The sequence below is a fragment of the Eutrigla gurnardus genome (genome assembly GCF_963514095.1).
Source record: "Eutrigla gurnardus genome assembly, chromosome: 18".
NCBI lineage: Eukaryota > Metazoa > Chordata > Actinopteri > Perciformes > Triglidae > Eutrigla > Eutrigla gurnardus.
The window spans coordinates 6700184-6713697 of record NC_139929.1 but is presented as its reverse complement, the minus strand read 5'-3'; the positions used below and the strand labels follow the sequence as shown (position 1 = coordinate 6713697).

The following is a 13514-nucleotide window of genomic DNA, read 5'->3' as shown; positions in this document are numbered from 1 at the left end:
TTTTCAGGACCACGGAACAGGAGCGTTGGTCATCAGCTCCTTACTGGACTTCTTAACGTTTGCACTCTGCGCGCCCTACAGCGAAACCACAGAAGGGCAGCAGTTCGACATGCTGCTTGAGATGGTTGCCTCCGATGGACGCACCTTGTTCAAACTCTTCCAGGTACTTGACTGGTGTTGATAAACCCTTCCGCCCACTTGTAATATGATGATAGAAACTCAGTAGATGCTTGTGTGTTGAATTATATCATTGTCATCTCTAGCATCCCTCTATGGCGATAGTGAAGGGAGCCGGCCTGGTGATGAAGGCCATTATTGAGGTACGCCTTTCTCTGCGTTTGGTGGTTTAAGGTGTCGCTAATTTCATGATTGGAGTGTCTTTATGCTTCATTAACAACTCGTGTTTGTTTAATTTTTAGGAAGGAGACAAGGAAATCGCCACCAAGATGCAGGACCTGGCGCTGAGTGAAGGGGCTCTCCCCAGGCATCTACACTGTTCTTTGTTCACCATTAGCGCTGACCAGCGGATGCTAACCAACAGGTCCAACCTCAATTAATCCACACACACACACACACACACACACACACACACACACACACACACACACACACAGTCATTTAGTCGTTTGTGCTTGTTTGTACAGCTGCTTCGCTAATACTCTTAACCAGAGAAACACACGTTGTATGTGACAGTGGATACTACAGTGGATAAACAAGTAAATGTGTTATAACGCATACAACTAATAAAATGACTCAGCTACTTATGTGTGATTTATTTTTATTTTTTTCCTCAGGCAGCTGAGTCGTCACCTGGTGGGACTCTGGACGGCAGAAAACCCCGTCGCCATGAACCTTCTGAAAAGGATACTGGTGAGGCTATTTCAGAATTTAAAATATGTGATGCTTCCCCCAATACTCATGGCAGAAGCTATCAATATGATGTGACACAGGCGGTATTCCAGGATGTGAGCCAATGCCTTTCTCTGGCAGCTGAGGCACGCTGTTTAAGTCCTAACCCATTTCACTCTGTCTTGTTCGCTCTCAGCCAACCGGCCTGCTGGCTTACCTGGATAGTGCTGACTCAGTCCCGGAGAAAGATATGGACCGAATGCACATCCGAGACAACTTGAAAATTGCCACGGTATCACAGAGAAACATATCACATATGTACATTTTTCCAGAGTGTGCAAACAGTTCAATGAGAAGCTATTTTTATATATATATTTATATATAATTGTTTTGTATTTGTTGCCCACAGGACCAGCTAAATCGAAACAAGGTGCCCGAGTGGCAGCGGATAGCTGGCAAAGCAGCCAAAGAGGTGGAGAAGTTCGCCAAGGAGAAGGCTGATATAGTTTTGATGCACTGGAGGGATAAAATGGGCATTGCCCAGAAGGAGGTGAGGGTACATTTCTCTTTGCAAAGATGCTAAAGGGGCTGATTTCCCCTGTTATCTATCAGACAAGCTGCTGCCGCTGCTGACCTTCTGCTCAGGTGTCTTGAACCGTTGCTTCTGCTGCTCATGCTGAGCAGCACTGCAGAATGCGGAGGCAAACACAATAAAACACTTTTCTGCTGCCGCTGTTTATTATGCATGCAGAGCTGTGTCAGCTCTGGTGCTGTCTGACCTTGAGGAAACGGCACATGTCGAGATAGAATCATAGAATATTGTTTTTCTGCGCCTTGCATATCTGCTGTTCAAACTGCTTGTGCACATTTTCACGCGTTTCCATTACAGGCGTGTCTGAATGTGACCAAAGGAAGTGTCACCTTTCTTTTAAAGGATACCTCTGTTTTGATAATAACATAGTATGCGGGTGGGTTGAGGTTGGTGGTGTTACCTTAACTGTTTGATAAAACTACAAAATTGCAATCTTAATTTTCCTTCAAATAAAGCTAAAAACACTAAACTTCCTTCACCTGAATGTCACCCAGCTTCCGTTTCCTTTTCTACACTTTTGTTTTGAATTACTCAAAATGGCTGATCAACTACATATTTGAATTGGCTTGCTTTCAATCTTTGCAGCACTTGCTCTATGAATACATTTGCAGAAAGTGAAATATTCATCTAGCAGATACATCAGCAGGATGTATTATTAGTTTTGTATGTCAGCCTCTGAGTATGTACTCCAGTGACCTGTGACCCTTTTTTTTTGATTCATCTGTTTGATCCGAGGAACAATAATCTCTCTGTGTTGTATCTGCCCCACCCTCCCCTTGTCTTGTGTGGTTTCCCTGCTGTCAAACAATGCAGCAGGACAGAAATAACCTGGTAAGTAGGACTGACCAATGGGATCCGTGCTGTTTTTTTTTTTTTTTTCCACCTTCTTTCTCTTGACCAAACCATTTTTCCATCTTCATGTGACATTGGGTGTGTTTTGTTTTTTTTAATGCAGCCAGGCGAGGATTTATTATCATCTACAAGGGACATGTTTTTAAATATATGCATGAAAATAAACTGTCAATAAATAGAGTACAATATATAGAGACCATTAAAGCTCAAGTTCAAACAGTGTGTTCTTGTCCTGCTTTCACTAGGGGACATGTTCATTGTACCTGTAGTGTTTTGTCATCAGTTAATAATGACCACATTTAGTTTGGGAGTATAATTACTGAAGGACATTTGCCGAGCAGCCTGTAAGGCCTCTGGGACCGTATCTAATCAGTTGGCATTGCTCACACCATTTTTGATTATGCTGGATTTTTGTTTTCTGACACCAAAGAGAAAGAATGTTGCAAAAACATTGCAAAGTTGTATGCAAATGAAGGTTGTAAGGCCTGAGAGGCAACGTGATAATTGTGATCTTAACTCTGTCGTGGCCAGTGAGAAATACAGGACACACCTAATTCTGGGATCCCACTTTGGTTTTCGTGTTACATAACCCTTTTCTCTTTGTTGGTACGATGATGACATTGTCTTTTGGGTCTTATGCTTTTGTCCCTAATATCTGGCTTCCTCCATTCTCAAACACATTTTTGTTACATTTTTCTCCATACCGGTGCCATTTATTTAATTCCTGGTGTCCATGTCCTTGTGTTAAAATATTCATGTTCATCTCGTTGCCATTTTCAACTTCACAACTCTCTCTGTGCCGTAAGCTGTCAAAGAACACATGTTGAATGCTGTTAATTATGAAGGACTGACCTGGGATTGCTTCCTCAGAGGTTTGACTCTTTCTTCTTCGTTTCAGAACCCGAACCAAAAGCCTGTCATCCTGAGGAAGAGACGCCAGAGAATAAAGATCGAAGTCAACTGGGAGCTTTTCTACTACAGGTACCACATGGTCCAGTAGAGACATCAGGCCATACTCTGGATATGTTAACCCCATTGCCTCTGGCACATTTGTGGTGCTCATCATGCTTTTATTGTATTCAGGGTGCAGGGTCCAGGTTTTTGCTTATACGCCTTGAAGCTTGTCAGCTGATATGGAACTACTGTGGTGGTTATGAGCTTTCCAGCTGCTGCATTTATATATATTTTTACCTGTCTTGCTAAGGGACACTTATTATGGACACTTGGTAGATTTTGCAGGAATAAAACCTACCATTATATCATGGAACAATCCATTAAACCATTTTTTTTTACCTTACGAATCATCCAGATTCCAGCTGGACCACGCGCGGTCCAACCTCATATGGAACCTGAGGACGAGAGAGGAGCTGCGGGACGCTCTGGAGGGAGAGATGCGGGCCTTCGGCGTGGACCGCGAGCTCGGCAGTGCCACCGTCATCTCCTGGAACCACCAGGAGTTTGAGGTTTTTCCTCTTATTTGATTATAACCATCGATATCCGTGATACACGGGGGGTTTAAGCCCAGACCAGTATATCATGATATTTCTCCGAATACCACAAAGAAATACATTCCATATCCTGTGTGCAACATTATTTGTTTATGTTCTTATTCCCAGGTGAAATATGAGTGCCTTTCAGATGAGATAAAGATTGGGGACTATTACCTGCGTCTGCTGCTTGAGGAGGATGAAAATGACGAATCAAATGCCATCAAGCGATCGTAAGACTACAATAAAAAAAATAAAAAAACTCATCTTATTGCAATATCATGCTGTACTGAATCCATAAAGACGATTCATGCTTCTCTCCCTCTGCTCTTAGATATGAGTTCTTTAATGAACTCTACCATCGCTTTCTGCTTACACCCAAAGTTACGATGAAGTGCCTCTGCCTGCAGGCGCTCTCTATAGTTTATGGGAAGTGCTCCGAGGAAATTGGCCCCTTCACGGACACAAAATACATTGTGGGCATGCTGGACCGAGTGAGTACGAACTGTCACCACAAGAACTATCGTAGTAGTGTTTTTATGTCTTTTAATTAATCCTAAAATGCTCTCCCGCGGTTACAGTGTACGGACAAACTGGAAAGAGACCGACTCATCCTTTTTCTCAACAAACTCATTCTCAACAAGGTGAGCTTAAAAGCAACAGCCTGTTAATTTAACCCACGTTTCTATCCCTCTCTGTCTTGAGCAATAATGAATTTCCTGTTCTGCAGAAAAACGTGAAGGAGGTGATGGACTCGAACGGAGTGCGGATATTAGTGGACCTGCTCACAATGGCCCATCTGCACACCAGCAGAGCTACTGTTCCCCTACAGGTAAAACACACGGCTATAGCTTTTCATGAAGATAATGTCTGTATTCATTTGATTTCATCATGCGTGCTGCTAGTTGTTATCATTCTCCATGAGCCGTGAAGATTTAATTGAACGTCGACCCATCGGCTGAGTATCTCAGTGAATCTGTCTGAGTGTCAAACAGAGAGTGTATTTAATTTCCACAGAGCAACGTGCTGGAGGCATCGCCAGACATGAAGAGGGAGAGTGAGAAAGAGTGGTACTTCGGCAACGCGGACAAGGAGAGGAGAGGACCTTTCAGTTTTGAGGAGGTACGTCATCTTCAAATGTCAAGCACTTGGCGAGACTGCTGAATAGGAATTGGGGTTATGTGATTGGAGTGAGTGGGAAAAGCTATAGAGGGAAATCTGTACCAGTAGCTAACACGGTTCTATTTTTTAATTTTTTACGATTTAATATTAATTTTATATTTTTTGTATATTATTATTTTAAATGTGATATGGTGAATGGTTCATGTCTATTGTCTATGTCTATTGTTGTAATCATTTTACATATATATGACCTTTTTAAAAGAAAAAAGTCAAGCACTGGTATTTGTCCCATTTTCACCATAAAATCTATTTGAAAATAGAGTTAAAAGTAATACTTGCTAAGAACAAATGATCAAAATATAATAAACATTTCAGTCTAATGTAATATATTGCTGATAAATCAAATAACATCTTGTTTGTTCTGGTACTTATGTGATTTTCTTTACATAGATAAAAAATATCCCAAACTAATTTCTTATTCTTATGGTTTTTATGTTATAAACCATAGCTTTATGCTAAATCTTTTAACGTCTGCACTGTTTTTTTTATTATTGCAAATATGTTTTTGTTCTCCTTGTCTTTCTGTAATGCATTTTAATTTTGCGTTTATTTTCTTTTTAATTCTTCTATTTTTTTCACTTTATTGTATGACGTGTTATGATGTGAAGCACTTTGAGTCTGCCTTGTGTATGAAAGGTGCTATACAAATAAAGTTGCCTTGCCTTATATTGTCTAATGGGGTAAAATTGGACAGTTAATGTAATTTGATGGTATCTAGAGGAGACATCTTGAGACATCGTTGCATTCTCCCAGTTGTTATTTTCCTGATATTTATCGGTCTCTTGCAGTTGCTTCAGTTTGTTGTTACATTTTCCCTTTTTTGCAGCAGCGACCTTTCCTTTTTTTTTTATTATATTTTTGCATTTCCTTCTCCAGATGCAGGAGTTTTGGAGCACTGGTGTCCTGACGGCGAAGACACGCTGCTGGGCTCAGGGGATGGACGGCTGGCGCCCCCTGCAGGCTATCCCCCAACTAAAATGGTGCCTCCTGGCCACTGGACAGGCGGTGATGAACGAGTCCGACCTGGCAACACTGATCCTTAACATGCTCATCACCATGTGCTCCTACTACCCCAGCAGGTTTGGAAATGTCTTTTATGTGGTGCTAAGATATTGATCCATGAAGTATGTGTGATGATTTTTGGTTAAAATATCATACCATGACTACTTATTTACTTTTTATTCAGGGACCAAGATAATGCCATTATCCGTCCTTTACCTAAGATCAAGAGGATGATCAGTGATAATGCTTGCCTCCCTCACATCGTCCAGGTAATAACACAATCCCAATGGGGTTCTGTCTGCACAGTGGTGTCCTGTCCACTTTGGTGAATTTCTCATTTAAATACAATACGTTGATAGTCTCTCGTTTCTTTCCAATCCAGCTGCTGTTGACCTTTGACCCCATCCTGGTGGAAAAGGTGGCTAACGTTCTGTACCTGGTGATGCAGGACAACCCGAATCTGCAGCGCCTCTATTTGACCGGGATCTTCTTCTTCATCATGATGTACACGGGCTCCAACGTGCTTCCTGTAGCGAGGTGAAAACACATGCTGAAGTTCTCCCCAGCGGTGTACAGTTACAAGTGGGATTTAAATAAAATCCATTCATTTGATTGGACTGCTAACACACAAACACACAGTTTTTTTGGGCTACTTTAACAATGAAATGTTTTGACACTAATGACATGCAATGTTGATATTGACCTCTTTGGTTTCTTAAGGTTCCTGAAATACACACATCTGAAACAAGCCTTCAAATCAGAGGAGGTAACATTTTTTTGTATAGATTCGTTCCTTATGAATTACAACAGATTGCGTCTTATCAACACAACCTCATGTTAAAATGACACTTATCTGTCTCCCTCCCAGTCTAAGGGTGTGGACATTGTGCAGCGTAGTGTTCTGGGGCCGGTGCTGCCTGAAGCTATGGTGTGTTATCTGGAGAACTACGAGGCTGAGCGTTTCTCAGAAATATTCCTCGGAGAATTTGACACACCTGAGGCCATTTGGAGCAGCGAGATGAGGTACTTAGCCTAAAATACACTAATGAGACATAGAGACTGTGTGGTTATTAGAAATTGTAATGTAATCTTCTTTTTTTTTTTTCAGGCGGATGATGATCGAGAAGATAGCTGCCCACATAGCCGACTTTAGCCCCAGGCTGCAGAGCAACACACGGGCCCTCTACCAGTACTGCCCCATCCCTGTGGTCAGCTTCCCTCAGCTGGACAATGAGCTCTTCTGCAACATCTACTACCTCAGACATCTGTGTGACACCATACGCTTCCCCAACTGGCCCATTCGAGACGCTGTATGTCGCACTCTCTCCTCGTTTAGCCAAGCTTGTACTTCCTTATCGGTGTCCTGCTTGTTTTCTCTAGGAAATGCTTCTTTAACGTTGTGATCCATGACCACAATTCCTACAGGTGAAGCTGCTAAAAGACACCCTTGAAGCCTGGAAGAGGGAGGTGGAGAAAAAGCCTCCATCTATGTCTGTAGATGATGCATACGAAGTCCTCAACCTTCCCAAAGGACAGGGGCAGTGAGTGGCCTTTGACTTGTTATATCTTGAATCATCTTTGCTGATTAGTAAGAATAAACATGGATGTTGTTGTTGGATAATGTGGATTTAGATGGCAGGACTCAAGAAATGTTTGCATTTTTGTCTTCAGGCACGAGGAGAGTAAAATCAGGAAAGCTTACTTCAGACTGGCACAGAAGTACCATCCAGACAAGAATCCAGAGGGCAGGGTATGTGTTGCAGTCATAAGATTTGTATGTGAGAGCAAGCAGCTTCATCCACATGTTCAATCTCAACTTGTTTCTTTCAGGACATGTTTGAGAAAGTCAACAAAGCCTATGAGTTCCTTTGCACAAAGTCTGCCCGAATCCTGGATGGCCCCGACCCGGAGAACATCATCCTCATCCTCAAAGCCCAGAGCATCCTGTTCAACCGACACAAACAAGGTACGAAATCAACATTCTTCACTTTTTGCTTTTGGTTGTTAGAGGTTTTTAAACTAATGCTTCTCCTCTTAATTGTTTATAACAGAACTGGAACCCTACAAATACGCCGGTTACCCCATGCTCATCAAAACAATCACAATGGAAACGGAGGATGAGCTGCTCTTCTCCAAAACCTCCCCTCTCCTCCCGGCTGCTTCTGAACTGGCCTTCCACACGGTCAACTGCTCGGCTCTTAATGCCGAGGAGCTGCGCCGCGACAACGGCATCGAGGTAGGCATACCAGTCCCAAACCCTCACATATCAAGCATCTATATTAAACCGCTGTCCATCTACATGTGGACCAGTGCACTGTAGTGTGTAGGGGAATACATGATTGTTTCCTGTATTTAACCAGGTGTTGCTTGAGGCTCTGTCTCGGTGCGTTGCTGTATTAACTGCATCCAGCAAACCCGATGACATGGCTGTACAGGTAAGAAGAGTCTTTATTCACCTGTGGTCACCTTTTATCTCTAGAGATCAGCAGCGTACTGCTTGTAAGGATCTCTATGACACTCTTCCAATACTTGAATGTGCCACAGGTGTGCGGGCACGTCTGTAAGTGCTTTAGCGTAGCAGCCCAGTTTGAGGAATGCAGGGAGAAGATCATCGAACTGCCCAACATCATCAGGGACCTCTGTCACGTCTTGTTCTATGGGAAGGTGAGAACCCACGATGTTTGCTTTATTCTTCAGAGTTTCTGTGTAAAATTGTACAACTATGTGTATTGACTTGACATAGAGAATACTTCTCAAACCATAAAAAGCATTTCAGAGTTCGTCGTTTGCTATACTAATGAGAATATAGATACTGGAAGTGATATATTTCATTTGAAGATACTGATTGAATATTATACACCATTATACACCATTACTCGTTTGTGGTCCTCTCATCTGCTAATCATTTTGAATATTTGAATGCTATGTGTAGCACCCTTGATGCTGGCTTTATACTTGTTCTGCAACCAGACAGTGTCTTGATATTCCCTCCCTTGCGTCCTCTCAGGGTCTCCCAAAAACTGCCGCCCTGGCAGTCCAGTGCGTGAGCTCCTTTGCGGTGGATTTCTTCCTCCAGACCCACCTGTACCACGCCGGAGTGCTCTGGCACCTGCTGGTCCGCCTCTTCAACTACGACTACACCCTGGAGGAGAGTGGCGTGCAGGCAAACCAGGACACAAACCAACAGGAGGTTGCAAACAGCCTGGCCAAGCTCAGCCTGGTAGCTCTCAGCCGTCTAGGAGGCTTCACCCAGACGGGACCCATGCCAGACGGGAACAATCCAGTTTCAGAGACCAACGGCATCGAGGGCACGCCTCCAGAGAACCCCACCATCCGCAAAAGCTTGGCAGCCATGCTGACGCCTTACATCTCAAGGAAGCTGGGGACCGGACCTCCTGCTGCGGTATGTTGTATGGATGGAATGGAAGGGTGTCAGGCTTTTACATACATGAACCCCCCCCCACCGAGCTGAGTGCCCTGTTGTGCTTTTAGGTCTTGAAGCTGCTGAATAGCAACTCGGAGAACCCGTACTTGATCTGGAATAATGGAACACGAGCCGAGCTTCTGGAGTTCCTGGAGGGTCAACAAGAGGGAAACATCAAGAGGGTACACATGACATATATATAATATCATAAATTGATATAAATATATAGATATTATTGATTCACTATGCTGGAGTAAAAAAAGAACTTTAGTTTTTCATCCATACAATCTGTGGTCTCTTTACAGGGGGAGAATGATGAAAGCTTTGGTGCAGAGTTTCTGTTCAGTGATCACAGCAAAGAGCTGATAGTTGGAGAGATCTTTGTCCGAGTCTACAATGAACAGCCATCTTTTCCTCTTGAGGTGAGTCGATTATTAAAACAACATTCAAACTGCTTTTTTATTGTTTCTTGTCGTTGAAACAGCCATATTCATCATAGCTGTAAATAATGACATGGACTATTTGGTTTATTTGCAATATAAAATAGACTTTTAACCTCCTCCATCTCTGTTTTAGTATCCCAAAGCATTTGCAGCCAGTCTCCTGGACTACGTGGGCTCCCAGGCTCAGTACCTCCACACTCTGCTGGCCATGAGTCAGAGTAACAAAGTGGAGTGCCAGCAGCATGCTGAGAGACTCCGCTTCGCTGAGATGGCTTTAGAGGCTCTCCGTAATGTCATCAAGAACAACCCAGGTGTGATTTTGGCGCTTCCTCCTTTTCTACTTCTCTGTTGTTTTATTTAAATGTCTTAACATTTCTAATCATCCCGTCTGATTTCAGGTTCGGAGTCAGAGTGCATCGGACATTTCAAACTGCTCTTCTCTTTGTTGCGGGTTCATGGAGCCGGCAGAGTACAGCAGCTGGTTTTGGAGGTAGAGGTTCTGATGTATAATTATTTTTGCGGCCCCCTAATATCAGTGCATTTTACTCATATTGGTTTCATCTGCAGGTTGTGAATACAGTGACGTCAAACCAAGAATGTGTGAGCAACATTGCTGAGTCACTGGTGTTGTCCAACCTTCTGTTGCTGCTGCACTCGCTCCCCTCCAGTAAGAAGATGCTCTAAAACAGCAAACAAGTCTCCGTCTTGTTGTATCCGTGGACTAAAACATTTATTTTTTCTTCATCAGGCAGGCAAATGGTGCTGGAAACCTTGTATGCACTGACTTCTAACACAAAGATAGTCAAAGAGGCTATGGCCAAAGGTCAGTGTGATTTTTACTTTTCCATATTAATGTGAATTCTGAGCGCACATATGCTCATGTGAATCTGTTTGTTCCTTAGGTGCTCTGATCTACTTGCTAGACCTCTTCTGTAACTGCACACATCCCCAAGTTCGCACACAGACTGCAGAACTCTTCTCAAAGATGACCTCGGACAAGCTGGTCGGGCCAAAGGTCAGTCTGGACGGATATAAAAATGACAAAGATAAATGTTCTCCTCGCATTATCGTGCGTCATCGCATATCCTCGTCTCTGCCAGGTGCGTCTAACGCTGATCCGCTTCCTTCCCGGTGTGTTCATGGACGCCATGCGAGACAACGCCGAGGCTGCGGTGCACATATTCGAGGGAACGCACGAGAACCCCGAGCTCATCTGGAATGACAGCTCAAGGGAGAAAGTGTCCACCACTGTCCGGGAGATGATGCTTGAGTATGAGTCCGACTCAGTTCCCTGTGAGCTGGCTTAGAGTTACAAATTTGAAATATCCTTAGAATCTAATAAATTCATTCATGTGTTTTCCAGGCACTTTAAACAGCAGAAGGATAATCCTGATGTGAACTGGAGGGTAAGTGCAATTTTTGTTGTTACTTGCAATAAAGCAATATGTTGTTGTGTATGATTTAGTGTGACAATAAACTCTTGGTTTGTGTGCTCAGTTGCCAGAGGACTTCACCGTGGCTTATGGAGCTGGACAGGGCGAGCTAGAAGTCGGTGGAGTCTTCTTGCGTATCTTTATTGCTCAGCCGGGCTGGGTGCTGCGTAAGCCACGAGAGTTCCTGGTGTCTCTCCTGGAGACCATGACTGAGCTGCTGGAGAAAAACAACCCCAATGTGAGCAGCGTAACTGAGAAACAAATCCCAGGATTTTATATTTTCGCCTCGTCTGCTGTCTTAAACTTGCAATTTCGCTTCTTCATGTGATCTCCTGCAGGGTGAGGCCCTGGAGACGGTCACCACGGCAGCTGTATGTCTGTTCAGCTCTCAGAGCCAGCTGGCCGACCAGGTTCCTCCTCTGGGACACCTGCCTCGCGTCCTGGCAGCACTCAACCACAAGAACAACGCCGTGCCCAAGAGCGCCATCCGCCTCATTCACGTGCTATCAGACAATGAGGTGAGCAGCCAGACAGACTCTCTCCACCTTGTTTCACACCTCTTATTCATTAAACAGGCTCTCCATCCATGTTAAATATCACAACATTTTATCCCTTTTTTCTTTTTAATGGCAAATTTTTCCTCTCATTCCCCCAAATTTATGAACTAAATCATTGAGTACCGCTTTAAGGATTCACACTCAAAGAGACTAGAGTTCATGTATTTGATTTATGTCTACCTGATCTGGGACTACAAATGAAAATTAGCTTCTACTAGCTAACTCTGGTGCAGTTGGTTTCAATTGTGCTCCGTTTCTCCAAAAATCAACAATGTAAAAAAGAGTTAAGATATTGAGAATATTCACAGTCACACTCTGCTTTTTAAGATTTGCCAACCAAAAATGTATTTGGTATTTCTGTCCTTTCTGCACTATGACACACTTGTTTTTGTGTAGCTGTGTGTGCGCTCCATGGCTTCTCTGGAGACCATCGGCCCCCTCATGACTGGGATGAAATCACGGGCCGACATGGCCGGGTTAGCCTGTGAAGCTCTCAACCGCATGTTCCAGAAGGAGCAGACGGAACTAGTGGCGCAGGTAAGCTGTCACCATTATTATTTATTGGATTTGGTTATGTACTTCAAATGAATAATAATAATAACACTGTATTGTATTAATGAACTAAACAGGCTCTAAGAGTGGAGCTGGTCCCATACCTCCTGAAGCTACTGGAAGGAATCGGCCTGGAGACGTTAGATAATCCTTCAGCTACCAAGGCCCAGATAGTGAAGGCTCTCAAGTCCATGACTCGCAGTCTGCAGTTCGGAGAGCAGGTATGACAGGAATACATGACCGATGGGATTATCAATTAAAACATTTAGTACCATTTATATTTATTCTTTGCTCATCACTCCTTTGCAGGTGAATGAGATTCTAGCGAAGTCCTCAGTGTGGAGTGCCTTCAAAGACCAGAAACACGATCTTTTCATCTCAGAGTCTCAGACCGCAGGCTACCTGACTGGTAAAGTATTTCTCTAAACGTAACCTTCTATTGAACACTCGGCATCACCAAGCCTGACATTTTCTTAACAAACAAAGCTGTTGCGATGTTTTCCTTGCCGATGTTTGACGGGTAAGTCTACTGTGCCTTTTTCTGAGCTGTTGTTGAATCTTAATGCTTTGCTTTTATCCTAAAACCACCTTGTTGCTGACTCCTCTCTTGTGCTTGAACCCAGAGACCCTTTCTGTCTCCACATCTTATAACTTCCTGGCTCTGCCCTTCCCTTCCTCTTTGTCCTCCACGTTTCCTCCTTAGGGGTATCCACTCCTTCTCTCCTGGCTGCCAGTAGCCCACTGCGAGGTGGGCTCTAGACTCCTATGCTGGGCCCTCACAGCCCTCCTCTCTCTTGCTCTGATGCAGGTAGATGTTGCCCTCCCTCCTACTGCCATTCCTTGCCTCTTTACCACCATCTTTGCCCTCCACTTAATTTTCCGTTCCCAACTCCCATCTTCACAGTGCTGACAATAACGTCATCTTCATCTCCATCCACCAACTACTACACGCAATGCAGTTTCAGCAACTAACAAATGCCATTGAAAGTTGAAAGTTACTAAATACTGCAGTCACTGTAGTGATCACTCCCCCGTACATGCAGTAGGTGATGTCTTTTAGTTTAGTACGTCATCGTAGCTCAACACTAGCAGTCCAGCCATCCCACCCAGTCACTGAATCTCCTCTATCTTCTTTTCACGT

At 43.6% G+C, this 13514-nt stretch overlaps 1 protein-coding gene across 3 annotated transcripts in view; it reads left to right on the top strand.

Annotated features, from left to right (window-relative positions):
- The window catches only part of dnajc13 (DnaJ heat shock protein family (Hsp40) member C13), a 28848-nt gene that overhangs the window by 14191 nt on the left and 1143 nt on the right, over positions 1-13514 (top strand). For 2 of the 3 annotated variants that reach the window (XM_084034268.1, XM_084034269.1), the window contains 41 exons: positions 8-163; positions 264-320; positions 420-541; positions 795-870; positions 1046-1141; positions 1259-1399; positions 2255-2272; positions 3192-3274; positions 3603-3756; positions 3910-4013; positions 4115-4274; positions 4362-4424; positions 4511-4612; positions 4798-4902; positions 5839-6041; positions 6149-6233; positions 6347-6501; positions 6685-6730; positions 6833-6987; positions 7073-7274; positions 7390-7505; positions 7636-7714; positions 7795-7930; positions 8016-8200; positions 8325-8399; positions 8509-8628; positions 8972-9367; positions 9457-9570; positions 9694-9810; positions 9965-10142; positions 10230-10321; positions 10399-10498; positions 10580-10654; positions 10734-10846; positions 10932-11101; positions 11195-11237; positions 11329-11502; positions 11603-11782; positions 12218-12358; positions 12451-12594; positions 12683-12782. In XM_084034268.1, the coding sequence (XP_083890394.1) occupies positions 8-163; positions 264-320; positions 420-541; positions 795-870; positions 1046-1141; positions 1259-1399; positions 2255-2272; positions 3192-3274; positions 3603-3756; positions 3910-4013; positions 4115-4274; positions 4362-4424; positions 4511-4612; positions 4798-4902; positions 5839-6041; positions 6149-6233; positions 6347-6501; positions 6685-6730; positions 6833-6987; positions 7073-7274; positions 7390-7505; positions 7636-7714; positions 7795-7930; positions 8016-8200; positions 8325-8399; positions 8509-8628; positions 8972-9367; positions 9457-9570; positions 9694-9810; positions 9965-10142; positions 10230-10321; positions 10399-10498; positions 10580-10654; positions 10734-10846; positions 10932-11101; positions 11195-11237; positions 11329-11502; positions 11603-11782; positions 12218-12358; positions 12451-12594; positions 12683-12782 (5131 nt within the window). Of the gene's footprint in view, positions 1-7; positions 164-263; positions 321-419; positions 542-794; positions 871-1045; positions 1142-1258; positions 1400-2254; positions 2273-3191; positions 3275-3602; positions 3757-3909; positions 4014-4114; positions 4275-4361; positions 4425-4510; positions 4613-4797; positions 4903-5838; positions 6042-6148; positions 6234-6346; positions 6502-6684; positions 6731-6832; positions 6988-7072; positions 7275-7389; positions 7506-7635; positions 7715-7794; positions 7931-8015; positions 8201-8324; positions 8400-8508; positions 8629-8971; positions 9368-9456; positions 9571-9693; positions 9811-9964; positions 10143-10229; positions 10322-10398; positions 10499-10579; positions 10655-10733; positions 10847-10931; positions 11102-11194; positions 11238-11328; positions 11503-11602; positions 11783-12217; positions 12359-12450; positions 12595-12682; positions 12783-13076; positions 13182-13514 lie in introns of all 3 variants that reach the window. The other variant, XM_084034270.1, reaches the window with a different exon arrangement.